At 40.1% G+C, this 23205-nt stretch overlaps 1 protein-coding gene across 1 annotated transcript in view; it reads right to left on the bottom strand.

Moving 5' to 3' along the window:
* The window catches only part of NCKAP5 (NCK associated protein 5), a 382667-nt gene that overhangs the window by 267523 nt on the left and 91939 nt on the right, over positions 1-23205 (bottom strand). Inside the window, exon 2 of the mRNA XM_059820618.1 lies at positions 5023-5100. Within this exon, the coding sequence (XP_059676601.1) occupies positions 5023-5100 (78 nt within the window). The remainder of the gene's footprint in view (positions 1-5022; positions 5101-23205) is intronic.

Here is a 23205-nt window from a genome sequence, read left to right as displayed (position 1 = left end):
CGCTTTTCTATATACACGTTATTCACATTACTCTCACCCAGTTCAGTCATGAAAAAGTATCTTTAACGAGTGTGGTGTGAGATCGGCATTGTACCGGGGAGTCAAAGGAAGCGAGCGGTTTTCATTCACAGATAATACAATGGCAGTGCTTTTTGTGGCCTGTAACTACATCTGCACTGCTCACTGAACCATCCAAATTTACGCTCAGCTAAAGAAAAACACATTTGGCCAAAAATCAGATACATTTTTAATTGGTATCCTAACGTGCGTATTCAAATACTAATCCCTGGTAGAAATGCGTATCTGAAGCTGTGTTGTCAACTCTGTTACACAACTTGGTAGCCTTATATAGTTTTTATCTACTTTTTGTGTGACACATAAAGTCAAAAATCAGAAGCCTCAGCTTTAGAGAGCCATATATGATGTTATAATGTTAGTTGGAAATGTCTGAGTACCTGTGGTGACTGAACGACTCCTAATTGCCAAACTCAGTTCTGCTCTGCCTCAGCCAGCCTCACCTCTGACCACTGAGGAAACTGAAAGGAATACATCAGTGTTTGCATGGATTTTACAAATTTATCATATATATCCACTGCTATATCCAGCAGTGTTGTAGACATGTAGCAAAAAAACCGCGAAAAACCAGCACCCCAAAAAACCGCAGCAAACCAAAACACTGCGACAGTGATGAGAGGCAGGTGTTAGTGGCTAACAGCACAAAACACATTTTCCTGGCTTTATCCATTGCCAAGGTGGTGTGACAAGACAGGTGGATCAAGAAGCAACGAAGAAGAAAGCCTCATACTCTTACAAACCTAACCGAACCAAACCAAACCAAACCCAAACCAAAGCAATCTCTGCCTGCCGATCCTGAGCTACAACAACAATTTTGGAAGATAATTCATTCCAAATACAGTCTATAACTTACGTTAGCATCATAGACCAGAGGCAACTTTTGTTATCAGAAACTTCCAGGAAGGGTTAAAGTGGGGGTTCAACCCTGAGACCTGGCTGCTTTGACCTTAATTCCCCTCGGGCCAAGTTACTAAGCCCCTGACGAGAAAAAGATACTTGCGCAGAGCATGACCCTATTTAGCTGGGGTAGCATTTGGGTTTTTTCACAGCCTTCGTTACTGTAATGTCGTACATAGGGTTTTTCATTTGTTTGCCATGCAACTTATTCCCCTAAGATTAGTCCTTTTCTAGTAAAGCAGTTTAAAGCTAATCACAGTTGTTATTTTAATCTGTGTTCACCATTAAGAATTCTTGCAGAGCTATTTTGCTTGTTAGCAATTATGGTCTCCCAATGGAAGTTTATGATTACAGCAAAAGCAACCTGTTTAATACTTGGCACCTCTTTAGTATACAAGCATTAAACCCAGGAGCATAGAAGCATGCTAATGCTGGTGATGAAAGTATAGCAAATCTATTTAACAAACTCTGTTTTTAAAATACGGTGTTGGAGAAATGCTGTGCAGTCCTCATGCGCGTTTGTGGTCCTCCCCCTGTGTGTTTTTCACTACTGTAATAAGGTAACAAGGTGCTGTTGATCCTTCATTCATGTTCGTTTGTCTGATTGTCATGATTGTCATGTCTGAGAGGCAGGATATCCTCAAGTTTTCACCAAGACAGACTTGAGGTTTGGTCCTGCTTCCAGTAGTACTACTAATAAAATTCCCTTGAAAGGTCTTAAGAACAGGGTCTGACCCTTGCATATTTAGGCAGGCATCCTGTGCTGAAATATGAATTCTTTCTTCTGTTAAGGGAACTAGTAATTGCTGTCATTGATCTATGTGTCAAGACTTCAAAATTATGATCTACTGTCAAGGTCAATTAGCAAAGACCGCAGGAGGAAATTTCTGCTTCTCATGTTGATTGTCCATGTGATTCTGCCATAAAAATTATACACAATAATACACTTTAGCTGAATTAGATAAAGCATTAAATGATTATGTGAGAAACAACACTGCAGGGGGATCCCCCACACCTGACCCACTTCTGTCCTATTTAAAGTTATTTCCAGGCAGGGTAGGGCAGGGCAGAGAAATCTAAAATAATCCAGTGTTCTGTTTCAAGCTGATACAGTGAAACGCACAATCACTATTGTGCATCATCTCCAGTGATGAATGTTGATTTACATCAACAGGGGTCAACTTTGTCTCACATTGGATAAATTTATTTTGTTCAAACTTGAGAAATGGGGGAACCACTGCCAGATCAAATATGCTATCATTTTCATCATTCTTCATGTGAAAATAATTATTGTAAAATGTTCAGTATAAGAAAAGCTATGCTAAAAAAAGTTTGTATCTCCACATACTAGTGAGGGACCTTCACTCGTTGTTGTAAAGGTTTTAAAGAACAAAACATCTGAAGCTGGGCTAGAGGTCTTTTTTAGTAGAAAGCTATAAAACGTGACCTAAACATAGTCAGTTCTCCTGGGACGGCAATTACAGCAATAAATGTTCCACGGCAGATGCTAATGCCGTGTATAAACAGTTGTCCTCTAAAATGAAAAGAAATTTTTGCCCCACATGTCTTTTAGGGTCCCATTGTACGTGTGGAAATGTAAAGGAAATGTAAAATTGATATGCGCACCATGACATCGGCTTTAGTCTCCTCTGTCTTAGCCCGGCTGCTATAAATCTGTCCCGGCTGTAAGTAACACTGAAGGAGCTAAATGGTCAGAATTTGTGTCTGTCTGTTTTATTAGCTTGCCTAGAGTAAAGTAGAGGTTATTGGTCAATGTCAGGTTCAGCGCCCAGTGACCCACTGGGTTAAAATCGTGGTAGTCACAAATCAAGAGCATAATGAAATCTGAGAAGAGGGCTATGCTGATTTATTAGGACATCTGTCTGGCTATAGACAGCCTAGTACTGCCCCTGTGTACTGCGAGCTATTAGCATAATCCTCACCAAGAAACATCTTAGAGATTTAGAAGAGAGAAATAAAGTGTTCAAAGACGACCGGCAAAACCAGAAGGGTTTATCTTGTAGTGCTCGTTGTAAGTCTTAACTTTTTATGCCAATACCCCATAAAAATAATACTTAAAATAAATTAATATTAAAAATAAATTACTGTCTTCAGTTTTCCAAAACCACTGAATTTTCAGAACACATCTGAACGTCTGTTCATAATAAAGTCACTACCCTGCTACTTTTCAAAGACTTTTTAATCTTTTAATTTTTATTATTCATTTATTTTTAACCACAGTAGTTATCCACATATAATGTTATCACCTTCATTCTTACAAAAATAATCTCCTGAATCCTGTAATCTTAAATGTAAACTTCAATTTTTTGTGCCAATTATTTTGACTACTTTTAAAAGAAAGCAGGAATTAAACACAAACTTTCTGAGTTTTACCTATAAATAAGAGTAATTCCATATCATAAATGCTGTATGCTGTAAATGGTGTAATACTACTTTATATCCTATAGGCCAAGAAGTTTGTGAGATGCATACCAACTGGTACTGTCATGTGCAAAGTGACTTTTTTTTGTACATGAGAGGCATTCAACTGAAAAATCAGACAGATCATTATTTCTTCCTTGATGAGAAATAAGGTGAAATAGGTTTTAATCTGAAGATTAAATTTTTCCCTGAAGATTACTTTATATTTGACTATGTATTAATAAAGATTGTCACTGCTCATATGCCTTCAGAAAAAAAAGTTAAATATTGCATTTAAAAAAAATATATGGCTGTGAATGTTGAATGAGTTCCATCACTGGTATTATTCTATTTCCTCTGTATTAAATGTTAACCCAGATAGGAATTTAGCTGGTAACTATAAAAATATGAGATAGTGAGTAGTTGATGAATTGATACTGAATACTTCAGAAATACAAAGTACACGCAAATACTGCAAAGTGCTGTCATGCCGATGTTTTCAGACCAGCTGTGGTAACAAAAATTCTATACAAATGAAAAGCCTGGAAGAATTAATTTAAAAATGATCAAGAGATAATTAACTCATTAAGGGTGTGAGACTTCTGAGGCTTCTGAAGATTAGGTAATTTCTTGGCTACCTTTACCATTTCGTATCGGAACAGCCCTGAAACAACAGCTAGAGAACAGTACTGCTGAGATACAATAAAGAATCTGTAACATTTTTGCCATCTTGTCACGGTTATGAATGACGCTTGATAAATTTTGGAAAGATGCAAACAATGCACAACCTTTTTTCCTACCTAATGAAGGCATCAACAGTAACACAGCAGCCATACCACTGAAGTATAATACGTAATAAAATTGCTGTGGTAAAGAGGAAACTATGTCTGGAATGAGGTGAGCACCGTTTTGCAAGAGCTGATGACCTCCACCTGTGAGTAGACAACATTTAGTAGACCAGACGAATGCACGCAGGTTTGCAAGGTCCTATAGCCATCTTACCAGAGGGATGCAGAGTTTGAGGAGATCTTCGGAAGTGCTCATGCAGTTATCACATTTGCTGTACGGCAGAGTAGAAATGCCCACTAGCTGCACACCAGCATGTGGAAATCACTGCTTTGCTTAACCCAGAGTTAAGTCTGGGCAGCCTGCACTAAGCAACATGAATAGAGAAGAAACAGAATTTCTGCACTATCAAGAGTACTGCAAAATTTTAAAACTGTGTTTATTTTAGTTTCAAAACTCTCAATTTCTCATGCTGCTATGTGGGTTTTTTGGCTACAGTTTGTGTGCCATTCAGTGAAAACACTTACACTTAAGAATATAAGACTATTTTTAAATTCAGTCCAATTAAAAGAATCTGAAGTACAGTTAGCACCCACTGCTTAGAAAATTGAACATGAGGAAACCTGTGCATGTGTGTTTAACTGCCCTGATTAGCAAAGGCAAGATTCAACTCGTGTGTGATGCCCTACTTATTTCACTTAGGTAAGATTTGCTAGTCTGCAAAGTATTAACAAGTGGAGAAACTGAATACCAAATCATTTATTTGAACTCAAGAATGAAAACTATGGAGTGCGGTACTTTTTCCAAAATAGCAACATAAATAAATATGTATGTGCGTAGCACTTGCCTCCATAAATTCCAGCGTTGTTCTTCCAGCTGAGTCACTAAATGCTCTATGTATTTGTTTGAGTCCATATATTCCTAAATGAAAAATGATTAAAAGGTTAGTTTTTCAATGTTCAAAGCATTTGTAAAATTTTGAGTAAAAGACAGTCAGAGTCAGTTTGTGGAGTCCACTTTCATTTTGCACCCAAGGTTGTTCCATGTACACTGAAATCACAATGATGTAAAGCCAAATTTGGATTCATACCAAGTGAACAGGGCAGTAGCCCAATACACTTTTCAGAGTTTATTTGAGGGGAAGACAAAAGGTGGTGAGGATATGCAAGCAGCACAAATAAATTAGAGTACATATAAATAGAGATCCATATTCTAAGCCCAGAATTATCTTCCCTGGATCCAGACTGAAAAATAACTTCTCAAGAGTGCAGTCACTGTTTTGGTGCACGTTTTGTTTACTTTAGGTATAAATCAAAGTGAACTGAATATTTGACTCAAATATTTATTTCATGGATGGTATGAAAAATATTATAGCATGTACCCTATTTGAAAATGAAACTGTAACTCAGCTCCTATATCATTTTCCAGTTCAACTTTTGCAGATGCTGTAACTTGCAATATCAGCTATATGAAAGCTACTGTATTTGTGTCTAAGCAGAATTTCTGATAAATAATCATGATCAGATGAACAATTTGGCTTTTTTTCTTATTGAAGCCTATTCTGTAAACTCATTGCAAAGAGATCATGTTTATCCTCAGCAGAGAAATACAACAGTAATAGAAACACACCACTTCATTTCCAGGAGGAAGGCAACTTCAGTGTTATTTATATAAAATATTTCAGAATAAACCCACAGAATAACATGTGCTATAATATGATATATTTGTATGACAGTGGTACCAACACAGCCACATTGCTATTATTCTGAAAGCCTATCAGTAATAATAGAAGTCTTGAAATATCTCACCAAAGCAAAAATAAGTTTCAAACCTCATACTTCAGGAAATAACAAGTATTGGAGTACTATATGGAAAAGAATCCATCTTCACTTTCTGGAGACAAAAGCTGTGCTTTTATAGCTCCACTGTTCTCGCTTTGGACTCATCACAAAACCACTTTGTTGGGTTCTTGTTTGTATTAGGAGTTGTTTCTTTACTATTATTATTTATTTTGTGTACAAGTATGGATTTTTGTTGCAAAGTAGTTGGTTCTTCTGAGCCATTTATCTTCATGACCAGGAATATGAGATAGCTACCACAGGGATAGCTACCACCATCATCATGTCTTCTCAAGGTGAAGATAAATGTTAGCTGATTTTAATGATCATAATTTAGATACAAATGTACATTTTTATTTTTCAGGACTGAATTGTTCTAAGTAATTCTGTGTTTCTGCCCACAGTAATTATTTTCTTGTTCTGATTGAGAGGGAGAGAGAGTGTTCCTCAAAGTCTGTCGTGACACAAAGAAGTGGTCCAAGGCACAGACAGGAAGGAAGAGTGAGAAGCTGCTCCCGAGGAGCCTGTGCAAATGCATCTCAGCCGTATCCTGTTCAAACTGCGTTGCTTGAAAACCTTTGGGTATTGTGAAACTTTCCATTAAATTCTGTGATGGCCCCAAGCTTAAATTTTAATCTAATTGCTGTAGAGAGATGTATCTTGTAGACGTTACTATCAGAAAACTCTAAATAATGTAAATCCTGAGAAACGCCATGAACTTCAGTGGCATTAATATAGCTTTTATACCAGCGCTGTTTAGATTAGATGCTGGCGTCAGCATTGGCTCTTACTCTCCCTGTTACTCGACTGAGTTGAATTTTTACTTGGAGTGCACTGTGTGAATTAAGCAACAAGCTTCTTCTAAGCCAATACAAGTAAAGTCATTCTGTAATACACATATATACTGTACAAATGTATAATGATGATTAGTTGCAGTACTAAGTTCTTTAAAACAAGCTGCCTTTTTTTACTTAATATTTTTTACTACAATGAACCTGTTATAAATTAGTATTAATACATTTATATCTTTTTAATGTAATATTAAACAATATTCCTGATTCATCAGTGCACTTTGCCCTACAGGCAAGGACTGGATCAGCAGTTTTATTCTGCATAATTCTACCATGATAATATAAAAACCTCATTCTGAAGAAATCTTCTCAAAAATATTGTCTAGAAATAAAGACAATGGGGAAAAAGAAAGCAATATGTTTATCCTGTATGACTGCTGCCTTAACGTTAAGTTTTTCCCGTGGCAAATCAGAAATATTATTCTATTTCTCTTTGAAGACCTGCAACTCAGGAGTATGAAATCTGTCAGTGTGCAAAAGTGATGTAAAAAAATCAACTATGATTTGCTAGAAACATCGCAATTAGCAGTACCTCCTTTCTGCTATGCTGCTATGGCACATTCATGTGCTGGCCGTGTCCAAAGCAAGCCGTCTGCTTCAGACAAGGTCTCTGTTCCCAAGCCCAGGTTTCTGCTCTTTTCTGTTATCAGCTATTCCAGTAAGCCAAATTCTGCAAAGCCTGGCTCAGAACCCAGTATTACCATTTTGCAAAATGAAGCAAATAGCAAACAGTCATTTGCGAGTCAGAGCAACTCTGTGATTTAGAATAACTTGGCACATTCAGTGAAAGCATAAAATCTGAGAAAAACCCCGTAGTAATCACGCTTGTTCACAAAGACTGTATATACAATTCAGTAAAGTACCGACATTTTTCAGTACCCAATAGATCACACAGAGAGGAGTAATACAAATATTTTGTAGCTTCCTTGGAGCTCTGTCACACAAAAGCTTGTGCCATGTAGGCTTTGAATAGCACGGCCAAATGTCGAGTCTGAAAAATTACACGGAGCATTGTTTTCTGATGCGCGTGTATGTCTTCAGGAGTTTGCATTATTGGAAGGAGGATCCAAGTGACCCACACAGACGTAAGAAAAAATACCTTTTCCTTATGAAAACAGAGACAAGATCCAATAACTGAGTAAGGATAAGAATCATTTAGGCAGACACAACTGGTACTTATACTAGGTACTAATAAGACAGCTCAATCAAATGGAGAAAGGCTGTGAAAGCACAGTGGCCCCGGGGTTTCAGCAGAGGCTCATGATTCTGCCTGTTCCCTCTTTCTGACCAAAAGACTGGAGTGCAGAAAAGCTGAACACTGAACACCTGCAAAGCAGGAGGGGGTAAGGCTGTGTAAGGCCAAGTCAACATTACCAAAATTATGAAGTATTTTGAATCTGAAGTTGGAGACTCCAAATTAGTGTATTTTTGTAACTCTGAAGATATGATATAGCAATTCTGGAATCACCATCCATGCCGTTATTCACAATTGGACTAGACATCAGCAGCCTGAGCTGCGTTGGCCCCGCTTTGAGCCCCACTCTGACCTCCAGCGATTCTTCCCAACCTGCAGGATTACCAAGGGGCTCATGATTTAAAAAAAAAGTGATTTTTAAAAATCCTTTTAAGAATAATGGGTGAAACCTGTCCCCTTTCTTCTCAATTAGTTAGCTTCCATCCAGGAGGATTTCACTGCTCCATCTATTCTCCTGTGATGCTATATAACTTCACTGTTTTAAGGAAGAAACCTTCTGTAATATGTTTAAATGCAGTAGAAAATATTTCTAACAGCTACATAGATTCTGGCATCCAGGAGGAGTTGGTACGCAAATGTCAAATACCATCTCATCTAATTTAGAGAGCATTAGAGAACTGCTTTACCAAAATTGTCACTGTTTTGAGCTGAAGCACAAGGCTACAAATATACCTAAGTATGGCTTTTGACAGAATTAAATATCTAACCTGGTAATGTTTAATTGTTTTGCCTTTTTTTTTTTTTTTTTCTTTTCTTTGTTAGCTGGACAGCTGTCAGGAAAAAAGGGGAAAGAGAAAGGAAATGAAGTGCCTCCACTGAGGCCCGGGATCCACTGCTCGGTATTTTGGTTGGTTACATGGGTATTTGTTCTGGCATATCCATCTTGTTGTGCTGGGCAGGGTATCAAAAATTATACAGCACGCAGAACATTTTCCCATCCATTGTTACAGAGCAAACCCTTAGGGCAACCTTAGGCTTATAACACAGCGAGTCCCTCGCTGAAGCTGGAGGTGATAAATTTAAGCTAAAGAAATAGCACGTAGTCTCTGCCTCTTAAGGAACTTGCACAGCTTGGTATCAAAGAGAGTTTAATGAGCTTAGCAATATGTGAAAAGGATTAAGGATACAGTCGTTGATCCAGCAAATCACTTGATTGCGTACTTAATTCAATAGGGCTACTCATGTGCTGAAAGTTAAGCATGTGCTTCGGAGCTGTTACCAGGCAGTGGGCACTGGGAGGTGGGCGGCGTTGCGGTGGGACCATCCTGCGGCTGTGATGCCCCAGCTCTCCTAAACCCGCACGCCTCAACCGCGCATGTGGGGACATGGCAGCTGCCCTGCCTGCCGCTGCTTTGCCTGTCCTGAACAAGCTCCCAGCGTGGGACCTGGGCACACAGCTGAGATCACAGAATCGCAGAATCACTAAGGTTGGAAAAGACCTGTAAGATCATCAAGTCCAACCATCAACCAACACCACCATGCCCACTAAACCATGTCCCACAGTGTCACGTCCACACATTCCTTGAACACCTCCAGTGATGGTGACTCCACCACCTCCCTGGGCAGCCTGTTCCGATGTTTGACCACTCTCTCAGTAAAGAAATTTTTCCTAATATCCAGCCTGAACCTCCCCCAGCACAACTTGAGGCCATTTCCTCTTGTCCTGTCGCTAGTCACTTGGGAGAAGAGACCAACACCCACCTCACCACAACCCAACCCCCTTTCAGGTAGTTGTAGAGAGCTATGAGGTCTCCCCTCAGCCTCCTCTTCTCCAGACTGAACAACCCCAGTTCCCTCAGCCGCTCCTCATCAGACTTGTGCTCCAGACCCCTCACCAGCTTCGTCACCCTTCTCTGGAAAACAGGGAAATGGGGATAGAAACTAGGCCAGCACTCATCGTCCTGCAGACTGGTTCTGAAGCAGGGCTGGGAGGTAAAAGTCATGCTCAGCCCTCCAGAGCCCAAAGCATCCCTTTCGCCCTCTGGCACATCTAACACCGCTCCTGGTTCAGTCGGGACGGATGCTGAGCAGACAGCCCTAATGCAGTCCTCTGCAACGCTACCCCTTGGATCTGCTAGTATTCATGTTTGAAACCAGACAGGAAAACATCAGCGTGGATTCAGGCTCTTGTGCTTCACAGAGGAGGATGTTAGTCATTGGGGAGTAGAGAAAAACACGGAATGAACAACCTGATAAACGTACAGACAAGTTCCTGTGAGTATCTGGAGCCATCCAGCCCTGGAGACAGGGAACTACACGGAGAGCCCACGATCGTCTGTTACAATGTGGAAAGTCATATTTTCATGGGGAAAGGTTATTAGAAATCAAACAACAAAACTGTCTGCAGCCAAACAGCAGACTGTTGGAATTAGGAAATGATGTTAGCAAAGCAAGGAGTGGATGGGGTTGACCTGTGAGGGGGAGGTCTAAGCTGTTACACTAAGTGCAGAGACACAAGTCATCTTTGAAAGATCTTGGAAGAGTCCCTTGGGGTAAAGCTTTAGATCTAGGGAGAGTGTCTTCAAAGAATATTATAACTTCTGTAAAATATTTATTTTTGTTATCATCCTGCTGCATAAACCTGTGGTAGAAAATAGGCTTTTTTCCAGCAGCCCAAGAAGAGATATATATGTATTCTTGTCTGGACCATGTTTTTCACATGTCTGAAAGCGTTATAATTGAGGATTTGAGTGAGCTGTCTGTTATACAACATTACTCAGCTGCACACTAAAAATAAATCAGGTATAAAAAAAGACAAAACCTCTTTGCATCAGGTATTTTTGTCACTCCCTTCAATACCACACCTGGCTAGACGGCTCACCTTTGGTGCTAAATAGCAATAAAAGCTAACCCGGGCAGCTTAAGAAAAGAAGATCTTTTAAAACTGCCATTATTGCTGATTTATTATTTTCCTACCTGATTTCAACATGTTATTTTAATTGTCAGTTTTATTAACAACTAGCATGAAAGTGTACATTTAGAGCATCTGCAGTGGAGCAGAAGGCTGGCAAGAGCCCTCGTGCATATACTGTGGAATTACACCATTATGGTAAAAACAGTAATGATTATTTTAATAAATATGTTGAGCAAATTTCTTAATTGTTCAAAATCACTTAAGCCTCAGTGAACAGTTCATATTTCATCTCAGCTGCAGTGATTAAAACTGATTTACTGACTCATCTGAAGCCAGTTGTTTTCGTAAAAAATCAGCTGGGTTTTCCCCCTGCTGCTGCTTGGCTTCTGCTTTGCACCCTATTAAATGGCACTATCCGCAGAGGACAGCAGAGTTTGGTAAAGCCTGAAATAGCACAAGCTCATTAGCTAACGAACAGATTCTGCACCCCTGTGCGCTCTGAATACAGGGATGCAGAGCTGGTTCGCAGAGGAACGCTATCCAGATTCGCAGCTGGCATCCAGAGCCCCGCTGCATTTGAATTTTTGCCAGTTTGTCCCCAGAGAAGTACAAGCCCCGGGATAACGACTTGGGTACTCTGCTACTCAGTGACACTTGATGTTCCTGTTCTTCCCACACAGGGCCATGGACAATGCTGTAGTTTTACGTTATCTTCCACCAGCTTATAAAACCTTCTGTTTTCCAGTAAGACATTTTCTACAAGGAGATCTCGTGGCTCAGGTAGGCATGTGCAGGAGACATGTACGGACCAGTATTCTGCGAGGGCTCCTCCCTGGCTTAGTAGACAGTAGCTGGAAAGTGAAGAACAGATCTGGCGAAAACCACTGCCACCATTCAGATTTCCAGGTGCTTGGCTGGTTTGAGTTGCTCATCCTTTGAGGGTTACAGTGGTTTTACATGTCAGTTATACAACCTGCATGGGCCTTGACACGAAGGATAAACCATAGCAGGTAGGAGGATAGCAATGATGCTGGACTTAAATTCTGGAAAAGAAAAAGCTAAAATTGGATCTAATTGGGGTTAATTACATCAAAGCAGATTTGCAGTAAATCAGTGAAGTATCTCGGTACTGGGGATGAAGGAAAGAATCCCAGAGCTTCCCAGCTGCTACCCCGGGATGCTAAGGAGTGAAACTAAAAAGACACATGTTTCAGCTTTCCAAAGGGAAGCCCAACGACAGATTCAGGTAGAAAAATAGCAGAGCAATTTTCAGCTGGACTGAATCTGCTGAATTCCGCCTTTTTTAATACAAGTGAGGGCTGTAATCTTGTAGGACACTGCAAAATTCATAGTAATACAGTATCGTATCTCCCTTGTAAGACCTTTCCTTCTAAGGAATGCCTGCTGTCCCATAGCAAGAACACACAGCTTCAGTTCAGAAGTACATGATTTCTCAGTGTCCTGATTCCGCACCAAAACCAGATGACAAAGCAGAGGCCACAGCAATCCTTGCAACACCACCCGGAGGCTGCATGTCTGTAACCCAATCTTAGAGATCGAGGTAAAATAACGGAGAAGCTCCAGCAGATGCCCATGTTTTCCATGTCAGTTTAATACTCTGGCCCCTAAATTTCAAAGCAGTTAATGGTTTAAGCCACAGCTGGGTTAAAGGACAAATGTCAATTTATAAAACAGTGTGACGGCTGTCCTCTTTCACGGCAATGAAGCAGAGCCAAAGATAAAGTAGGTGTGTTAGGATAAAATCCTAAGATCAAAGAGACAGATGAAAATAATAATTTACAGCCAATAGGCACTTGGACAGATGATTTCAAACTGGGAGCCATTAAAAAAAAAAATGCTTATTTGACAGACTGGAATATTTTTCAAAATCAGATAGGATATAAAGTAAGATAGTGGGAAGTAAAGTCAGAAACCAAGAAGATGGATGAAATACAATAGGAAGAGATAACTAAAACCAGAAAGAAGGACAGCAGGAGTGAGTAAGTACAGTGAACATGTCTACAACTTGACAGATTTTTTTGTACAAACACCTTTTACTCCAAATATTTAGCATTCCTTGGGCCTAAAAGTCTCTATGCAAATACCAGGCTATGGAAGTTTTGTCATTTGTACTAAATACTGAGCAAATTATTCTGTTGGGCTGTATAAGTTAAGGAAACTGGACATTTTGTCCAACAGGCAAATCCGTGCTATTTTCAGCTGATTTTTTTCCCCTGAAAGAAGTATAAATCAGTAAAAGCAAGTACAAAGCATTAAGTGGAATTTCCCAGAATTATCTTGAAATAGAAAAGGATGATATCATACCAGAAAAGTTCGAATTTATTAGATATCCTCTAAGTCACAGAGCTTTTAACACCAGTTAACAGCTTCATTGAACAATACATCAGAGGTACACGCTGTTACTGCAGGAACAAAATCCAAGATCATATAGAAGTGCGTCCTATGGCATCAACAAGTGGATGCCCTTGATTTGTATTTGGGGTCAAATCAGGAGATCCTTTTGGTAATCAGTCTGCATAAAGGCCGAGTGTCCGTGGATACCCATCTATCCCGAGTGGAGCTCACTGTGAACGAAGTTCAAGCAGGCTGGTTAGGGCCTGATCCTGAGCGACGGGCAGGGAGCAGGAACTGCAGCAGATAGAGATGATGGTGCAGATTATGGGCTGTGCTCACCTGTGCTAGTCCCAGAGGAAGGAAAAGCACCAAGAACTCTTTGGGCTTCTAAACTACCAAAAAAATCAACCAGGCAATTGCAGCAACCAAGGATTTTACCGGGAGATGGGAAAAACCTGCCTTTTTGCCAGGAAGAGGAATGGATATGGATAAGCAGGTTGCACCACAGCACCCTGATCATGTCTCCTGGGCAGGTTTGGGGCTGCTTTCCCTGTTACCTCCGCATATGGAAAGTTCTTGTCCTCAATCAGTATAAAACATCTCTATATAGTGAAATACAAAATGAACATACGAAGCGAAGCTTAGCACAGTGGTACATGTGACAGTTCCCGGCTGTTCAAAGTTATTGATGACCATGTGTAAGTTAAGCAGGTGTCAGAATGACAGAAATGTTTATATCCCAGAAATTCCACAAATGAAAAGGCGTCAGTGTTATTTAGGGCAATAGGAATTTGGTATATAGCTAAACCAGACATTCAGAGTCAAGAAAAACGAGTGGAAGAAGATGTGCAGATTTTTATGAGTTTGCTGCTACAGAATGTGCATATTTACATGAAATAATTAGCTGTAGTCTTGTTTATGTCAAATCCAATTTACATTAATAAACTTCACCCAGCAAAGACACTGATGCTGTAAGAAAATGCCCAGAAATGTTAGCAGCCATAAAGATACAGAGTAAACACTAGAGCATTTAATTAAGCAATTTCTGACATTACCAGGTAATTACAATTTCTGAATCATTTCTTGGATGTTTTTTATGAATATAAATCAACCACAACACACAGAAGAACTGCTGGTTGGAGGCATTTGACTTGTGTAGAGATGGCATTTGCATGTGATGCACTGACTAAAGACAAGCGGTTATAACAAGGACAGAAAAACATTCATGGGATCTATTGCAGAGTTGGGGAAATCTAATTCTAAGGTTATGACAGATGTTTGGGATTCAAAGATAAAGACGCTTCATTCTCAATATGTATCAGACTTGTTAACTCATTTGGAATAACCGCTATCATCCATCCTAACAACAAATACCTTGGGACCTGAAGTTTTCTATCATTTTCTTTCACTGCTTCATTACCACTTGTCCTCACATATATTCTGGCAACTTCTGAGACGGAACAAGGTACACACACACAAATCAAGTGTATCTTCATATGGTTTTATTTCTACTTAAAAACAAACTAAATAAAAAAGCAGTAGATGATCATCAGTTCAATAATTCTCTTATTAAAAGTCCATAGTAAAAAAAATAAAATATAATATCTATGCACATATATAAAATATATAAATGTAACATAAAAATCCAACACAATGCTATAGGCATATCAATCTGATGATCCCAAAACGCATCCAAGCATCAGTGGGCAAAACAAGGCGAGAAAAAGTTCTGAGGATTTCCAGCTTCCATCCCCTGCTCTAAGTACCAGGGTACCCTGGGGTTTAGCAAACCCCAGGTATCAACCCTTTAGGGTTTGAATGGACAGAAAATAGAGAAACTGGAGATGAGCAGAGAGAAGGCGGTGCGCAGCACCAGAGGCTGACACCTCCTTTCCACGCAGGTCTCGCTTGCTTTCTCCTGCCATCCCTCTTTCGCCCGCCTGCCGGCACGCTGTGGTTTAGCCACAAACTTTTTCAAACAGAGAAGAGAACTTGTTATAGCACATTTTGAAAATTAATCTCTTTGTCGATGGCTCTGCTTGCAATGCCTCGCACATGCATATCTATAGTCAAGAAAAATTTATCTCAGCGTTAAAAATTTAGCAATGCTCAGGAAATCTCAGAAGCTGCTTCCAGCACCTTGCCTCTTGCTGGTATGCTGAATTCAGTGGAACTACTCTGACTTACATCCCTCCACCTCATCTATGTGATACACGAACATATACACACATAAAAACAATGGAACACGCAAATAAATATGGTCCTAAACATCCCCCACTCATTGGTTTGCTTTTTCACTCTGTGTTTGTATAGAGAAAAAAGAAAGGACTCAAAAGCTAATATACAAATCTACCTTTGCATTTTCATAGTTGTATTACAAGCAAGCCCAGCAGCCGTGCTCGCAGGGAGTGCTGTCAGCTCGTGCTCTACCTGAAACACATTTCTTGTCAGCTGTCGTTACCAGGGCTTGCAGGTTCAACTTAGGGTTTGGATTGATTATAGGACACAACGGTGTCTAAGGCATGAATCAGTTGTAAACTGTGGCCTGAATCACACTGTTTATTCAGCCAAAATTCCCACTGATTTCCATGAGATATTGAGGAAAAGAAGAACTTTCAGAAATGCAACAGGATCGGCCCTGCTTGTATTTATTTGCACAAATTAAAAAAAAACAATCACTAAAACTTACAATATATTTCCTTGCAGGTAACAATTCAATTCAATGCCTGTGAGGAAGCTAACCTTCCCTGACAGTTTTGCAAATCAGTTTTCCCATAAGGAGCTCTGATCCCAACTGCTGCAGCTCTCTGACAGCCACCGACTGCCGCCGCTTCTAAGAGGAGCTCGCAGTCCCAGGCAGGACAGGCAAGCGCACTGTGTAACCTGACTTTCTGGGGTCGGGGGATTAATCGTAAGAAGTTTGGCATTTCCTAAGTGGTGTATAGGCTAGACGGCATCATGTGATGCTGGTTGGAGATAAGCTTTAAGTATATCAGAGATTTAGTGAAAGTGGATTTAGTGGAAGGAAAATGTTTCACTTTAATGGCAAGCAATAAGCAGAAAGTTCAGTCAAGTCCCAAAAAGGGAATAAAAGCTGAAACATTTGTGTCAACAAACAGCACACAAGCATGCATTTATGTTGTGTAGGCCTGTTAAATACTAAAGGCAAAGCAGTACCTTTAGTTATAGGCACTAATTCTCACTAAATTCTGAGTGGAACAGAAGGCGCAAAAGCACTGAAAGCACAATTTCTTGCTGGGCTGCAACTCCAACCCTGTCAGCCCTACCGATGCTATGAACGCTTACAGACATACCTATCAGTCTGGGACAGTAGTGGCAACTAGATGCCCTGGCAAGATTAGAGCATATGTGGACTAAGTGGGATGCAGAAGGACACAGCAGAGTGCTGCTTGGGTGCCGTGCCCTGCAGGCGTGGAGTTTTACAGGAGCGCAATGCTCCAGCTCTTCAGTTGGCCTCAGTGACAGGCGTGTTGCAAGTGGCCACGCAGCAGCCTCTGTGTCCTTCCGAAGGCACCAGCCGAGGAAGGCGAGTATAAAAGGTTGCTTTGATGGAAAGCTGAGAGCTAAAGCCATCCTCCCAGAGCGTCTGCAGTGCACGGAGAGGGGATCTTGGGGAAGGTCTTTATTGAGCTATAGTCAGACACGGAGCAGGGAGATGATGCACTTGGGTGAATATGGATGCAAAAAATTGTTGAGTTTAATGTGTAGGAGTAACTGGGTGTAACATAAAGGTTTTCATAAAGTAGAAAGTGGTAGTTTTTCCTCCTCGCTTATGTTCCAAACAAAGCAAAGAACTCCCCCTTCAATTCCTGCATATAACAATTGTATCAACTATCATTATTATCTTCTGCTTTTATAAGAGGCCTTATTAATGTTTTGTCTTCCGAATGCTTGTAACTTCAGTATGCCATGTACAGTAGATGCTAAACAAATATAATGACACTGCTCAATTTAAAGACAATCTATTTCCCTTTCATAAAAAATAAAGTGAACCTTTAATTTCATTCAAGCATTTGAGAATTCACAGATACAATGCAGTACCAGTGAAATCAAAGCTGTAATTTAGCCCCTGGTTAATGCTAATAATTTTTCTGCAGTTGAATATTGCAGCACTGAAATCCGTCTCAAACGTTATATGCCTAGAGATATTAGTTACAGTTATTGCAAAACATTCTGTTTATTCAAATAAGACTGAAACAAACACAAACTGTAGCATGAAAGACTTGAAAATACTTATTTAGATAAATATTCATTGTCGGCTGCTGCACAGGCTATATAGTGACAATTCAGATTACATGATAGCTTTTTGGTTTATACACTATCTTGCCAGTTAGCATTCAAAAATGCAACTTTAAAAATGCCCTTAATTTTATGTGTGAAATAGCAAGTGAAATACTTAGCTGTCCATGTTTCTTAAACATGAATCTTTCAATCCACAGGGAACTTAATGTGAATTAACAGCGAGAACATAAGCATAAACCTTTATATTTCTGCTAATCTAATTCTTGTCATTAACTGCGGCTTACTGGAAAAGTTCTTTACAATAGTTAACTGAATTACATTTTAAAGGTCTTTATAATCATCAGCTGGAAAATCTATGGCAACAAGTGATGAGTCAAGTTAGTGTACCTGCTGCTCTACTGCCGACTTTGTGATGTTTAGATACTGCGCCTCTCTCTTGGGAAACAGAGACATATACATAATTTTCTGCAGAAGCCTTGGTTCTCACTGGTCTGAGACACAGAGGACAAATTAAAATGAAATACATGTCAATCCTGTACCTAAAAGCATTTTTTTTCACACGAAGGTGACATCCCGTTTCCCGTGTGTAAGGGTGTTACGGGTCATCTTCAACGGGAATCATGTCGACCTTGATGGAACTAACTGAAAGCATGTCAGTCCAAAATGCAGACAGACAAAAGACACACAAAGGAATCAGTTTTTCCTCTCTACTGTTAATGGGTGATTTTTAGAGTAATTGGATAAAAAGATTTTTAAACAACTGGTTTAAAAAAAGGTGTAATTTGGGGATATTAGTCATTTTACATAAACACTGTGATACATACTGACCTCTTGCTGTCATCTAGCATTTGTTAAGCATCTCGTGTTTCTGAGTATTCAAAACTAGTGGCAATAATTTATATACAGCAGAAGGGTTGAAATACTGGATCTGAACTGTGTAGGTGCTCCATGCGTGAATCACAGACAATTTACTGTATGATCCTCACAAGGGCTGATGATTTAGATTAATTTCCATAAGCCCTAAGATGTTTGCGTGCATACTCTAGGTTGGAAATACTGAGCTTTTATTAAATCACAGGAGAAAAAAACAACACAAGTTTAAGAAGCTTTAAAAGTTAAAGAGAGATTCCAGCGCAGAAAGTGCTAAAGAATAAGGTATGCCTTCCCTTTCAAATCTCGATCATCTACACTAACATGCATTTCATACATATTATTATGGAAAAGGTTGATTAGTCTTGAAGGCTCTGCCCGGTCTCACGGCTCAGGCAGTGGCAGAGCCCCTGGCAGGCAGTATGAATGTACGGCCGCGCTGGGGCAGGTCTCGCCGGTGTCCAGCTCCCACGGGAAGCCTGCAGAAATGGTAGGAACTTCTCAGATCTCTCTTCTCACGTAAAGAGAAGCCTACCACATAACTATGGTTTTAAGGTGTTACAGATATCAAGGTAGTCACAAAACTGAACCATTGTACCCACTCAGCTGTGCTCATGTAATCTTGTGTGGCTTCGCTGTGAAAAAGTGCTGAGCATCTGCAAGTCTCATTGATACTGCAGAATTAAACTTATTCAGGGGAGAAAAAGCAATTTTCAAACTTTAGATACAGTCCTTAATCATTCTTTTAAAAAGCATTTCCATAGCCATCAGCTTGACAGCATTTAAATGAAAAGACTCTGAAAATCTCTTGTTTTCCAACAGGAAATGTTTTCAGGGATAGGCATTTCACATGTATAGAGAAATTTACAGTAATCATATCCTGATGACAAGTCTAGGAGAGGATTTACATCTAACAGGAATGATCTAATTTATCTTTCATACCGTAATACCCAGTGGCTATTGTGAACATTTCATTATCAAGGAAATTAAAGACAACACAAGAAAATTAATGTTTTAAGAGAAAGTCGTATGGCCCATTTAACTCTTCTTTTGACTGTCCACATAATGTAATAAGATAATTTGCTTCTTTTCATATGCCTGAGTAATAGAAATAACACTTTTCATAAATCATCTACAAAAGCTTTAAGAACAAAAGCAAGCTAGTCAGTATAAAGCTTTCAAATTACTTCTATATAAATGCATATCATGTGTACTTCAGCAATCCCCCTCTGAAAGAAAAAGTCTTTACACTGAATAATAACCTTCCTCCTCTTCTCCTTTCCAACTGTTTCTGTTTGGATATCAAACATCCTCACTGCACAACACTGTCCTCTGGTCATACAGGACTCAAAGGAAATTTTGCCCCAAACTCAAGCGTCACGAACTCACTGTTTGGATGTGGAGGTGGTGGCACGCTATGAAAGCACAGTATGCACTCCCAACAGGAGGATGCCTCAAAGCTTTATGGTTGGAGACTTGTATGGAAGCGCGCAGAAGTTTTGCTGGTGAACAGAGCCATTTCTCTTGCCTCACCTCTCTTTCTTCCAAGGACCCTTTATAATTCTGAGTCTTGTAAAACAAGTGTTCAACCAAAAGGTTTTTGCGGTAGCAGTGAAGGAATAGGGCCTTAAGGAGAACGCCTCCTTCATGCACCTGGGATGTGGCTAAACCAGCCTCCCTGCAGAAGAGGCCCTAGACCTGGCATCCCGACGAGTTGTCCTGCTGTAGTCTCTCCTGATGAAGATGCTCAAGGTAGGATTTCAGATTACACCCAACCCTGCAGTGCTCACTTAAGCAAATGTATTTCAGCTCGGTATGGCCTGGGTCTATCAGTCACAGAATCACAGAATCACAGAATGACTAAGGTTGGAAAAAACCTGTAAGATCATCAAGTCCAACCATCAACTAATACCACCATGCCCATTAAGCCATGTCCAGCCACTCTTGCCTGTGTCACTCTAGTTGTCGAAGGGAGAAGGACAAATCACAAAGGAAACAAAACAGCACGGGGTTAGATGGGGCATTTAAACATCTAAAGATGCAGACAGGCACCTAATGAGATTTTCATGAGAATGTGCTCATTCTGCTCCCTTGGAGATTCCTGAAAACCCTCTAGACTTTTGGTAAATTTTAAAATCTGTCTCCCCATTCCTTCCTATGTATCCGACAGCTTTGCTTTTCTCTTTCTGAGAGGGGAGGGCAAGGAAGCCCAGCATATAAATCCCTTTCCTTTGATACTTGCATTCATACTGCATAAGGTAAAAAACCCCTCCTCTGTACATATTTGAAAGACACAATCATTTATGTGGATAGCTGAATTCCCCCTTATATTACTTTGCATTCACGCATCAGATGCCTGGGGCCAGAAGGACATGCTGAATATGAGAGTATCTGTCTAGCCACAAAGTAAATATAGGGCGAGGGGAGGATTAAGACAAGGCAAATGGGTCTGCCATTTCAGACTGCAAAAGCTTGCAGGCTCTCCTGCGATGCCAAAAGAGTGAAGAATTTCACGGAGATGATTGGACTGATCTCCATGCCAGGGGAAACTGAGTCACTGAACAGGTCATGTTCTCTGAGTCATTATGGTGAGACCGTGGCTGAAAGCAAGATGTCCTCAGTCCTTCCAGTCCTTTAGTCTGATTACATCCATCTCCCTAACCTGGCATCGGAAACATGCCAAGTATGTATGTGCATTATACATACTCACAGGCACATGTACAAAAAATAGGCTAATTCAAACACGGTGTATTTAGTTAGGATCCAGTGACTTAATCTTACAGTCTTGAAAATTGGAGAGGCCCTTTCCAAAAGAGAGTTATGCAGTCAGCTCTAGCGACGTCTCAGGAACAAGTGATTTTCTGCTGCTTTGACAGATGGTACTGCCTATGCAAAGATGTATCAGCTGATAGATCTCAAGCCATATTGTTTTATCTTTTAAATTTTAATGAAAAAGACCTTTAGATTATTTGTCTCCTAAAATGCTACTGATTAGAGCTTCTTCTTTCAAATCTAATACTAAGTTATTAATCAAGGCAGAGTTTTCTGCTTTCCACAAATCAGTAATTATTCATTTAGCTATGATTAGTGCTACATGGGGAAAAGCTTTGTTTTAAAAAAGGCTGCATTCGACTCTTAACAGATATAGTACATCATAAATGTAGCTTGGAGTTGGAATAATGTGGAGATGTACTATTCTCCTGGGAGATCTGAAGATTTCCTCCTCGTCTAATTTTAATTTATAGCGTTGATATGCTATAACTACTTTATCTGAAAATGGTTACGCACACCAAAGATATGAGACACATACTAATGTCCACCAAGAGGAAATTCCTGAACGTGATTGCAAACTCCAGAAGTATTTACTAACTTATAATCTGTATGGGAACACTAATTAGTACCACAACGATTATTTGCATCCCCTCAAACTCTGGGAAAGTTTGCAAAACAGGCTGCTTTCCAGTGGATACCGCTGCAATTCCAGTGACACAGGAGTACAATATTAGGCTAGATTTCACCATTTCTACCACCAATTTACATTATGGTTTTCATCAGCATGTATTAGCTCCCAGAGAGACAGTCAGCCATGGAGCCCAGCTACGCTGGCATACGAAGGCACCGTTCCTGCCTTGGCCACCCCAAGGCTGGAGGAAAACCTCAGTCTAACCAGGTTTGCAGAAGGGACTGAGTTTTGAAATGAACTCCAGCTTCAGGGTCTATGCGGACAATGACAGAGAAAGGGGTGCAGTCAGATATCGATATCAGATATTCAGTAAGAGAGGTAAAATATTATTGTTACTGAGAAAAATGATAGAACAGCATGTGTCTGCATTGCTAAATGTGAAAAGCAGCGTCAAAGTACTTTTCATGCTCACCCTCTCTCCGGACCAGCCTGTGGAGCCGCTGCCTGTACGCACGCTGCCCGGGGCACACGCATTCTCCCTGCTCAGTCGAGGTGTGCTACCCAGGGCAAAATCAGCAAGGAAAAGAAGCAGTAAAGAGTTCACACCATTCTCTGAACTTGGAAAATTTCAGTTAATTATTAAATAATGTCATTTGGGGGCTTGCAGTTCATGGATAATAAGTTATAACTTAGACCTGTCAATTAATGTTTTAATTTTGTGTACTTAGAGGCTCGTTCATGCCTGCAAATGGCTTTTCCAAGACACGACTGGTGACATTTCCCACTTCCTTGCCTATTTTTCTCCTGTTGCTCCTGTTATGACTAAAAGCAGCAGGATTATATTCTTCTCAGTGGGAAATGTGTCACCTGCTGTTGAAAGGAAAGCAATTATTGTGTCCTCGCTAAATCTTGGGCCTATTTGTGTAGAGCTTTAGAGCTTAAAAATATAAACATCCCACTCTGTGCCAGTGTAAGTGGTGAGGCACTTTGGAACCCCGGCTGGGATCCCCCTGGATGTCACCTTCAGCGCCTGTTAAGCACAGGGAAAGATGCCAAGCCCGAATGCCTTTCCCGTAACTGTGTCTAATCAATGGAAAGTAAAAGTGAATGATGTGCTCTTAGTACTTGCACAGGACACCTCAAAGCATTACATTCTCCCTCTCCCCCCTTATTCCAGGAGCCAGATTATACTTTTCAGCTTTACTCAAACAAGATTTATGTCAGCCCTGCATTTCTGCGGTTGTTTTCACTCCTTTTGTGTGTTTTTATGTGACTGTAAACCTGTCTGACAAAGGGACAGGTATTTTATTTGCACACTGTCAGATGCTATTTCTCTG

Source organism: Gavia stellata, chromosome 8 (genome assembly GCF_030936135.1).
Source record: "Gavia stellata isolate bGavSte3 chromosome 8, bGavSte3.hap2, whole genome shotgun sequence".
Taxonomy (NCBI): Eukaryota; Metazoa; Chordata; class Aves; order Gaviiformes; family Gaviidae; genus Gavia; species Gavia stellata.
Note: the sequence above shows the minus strand (reverse complement) of the source record. Positions and strands in the feature narration are given on the sequence as shown.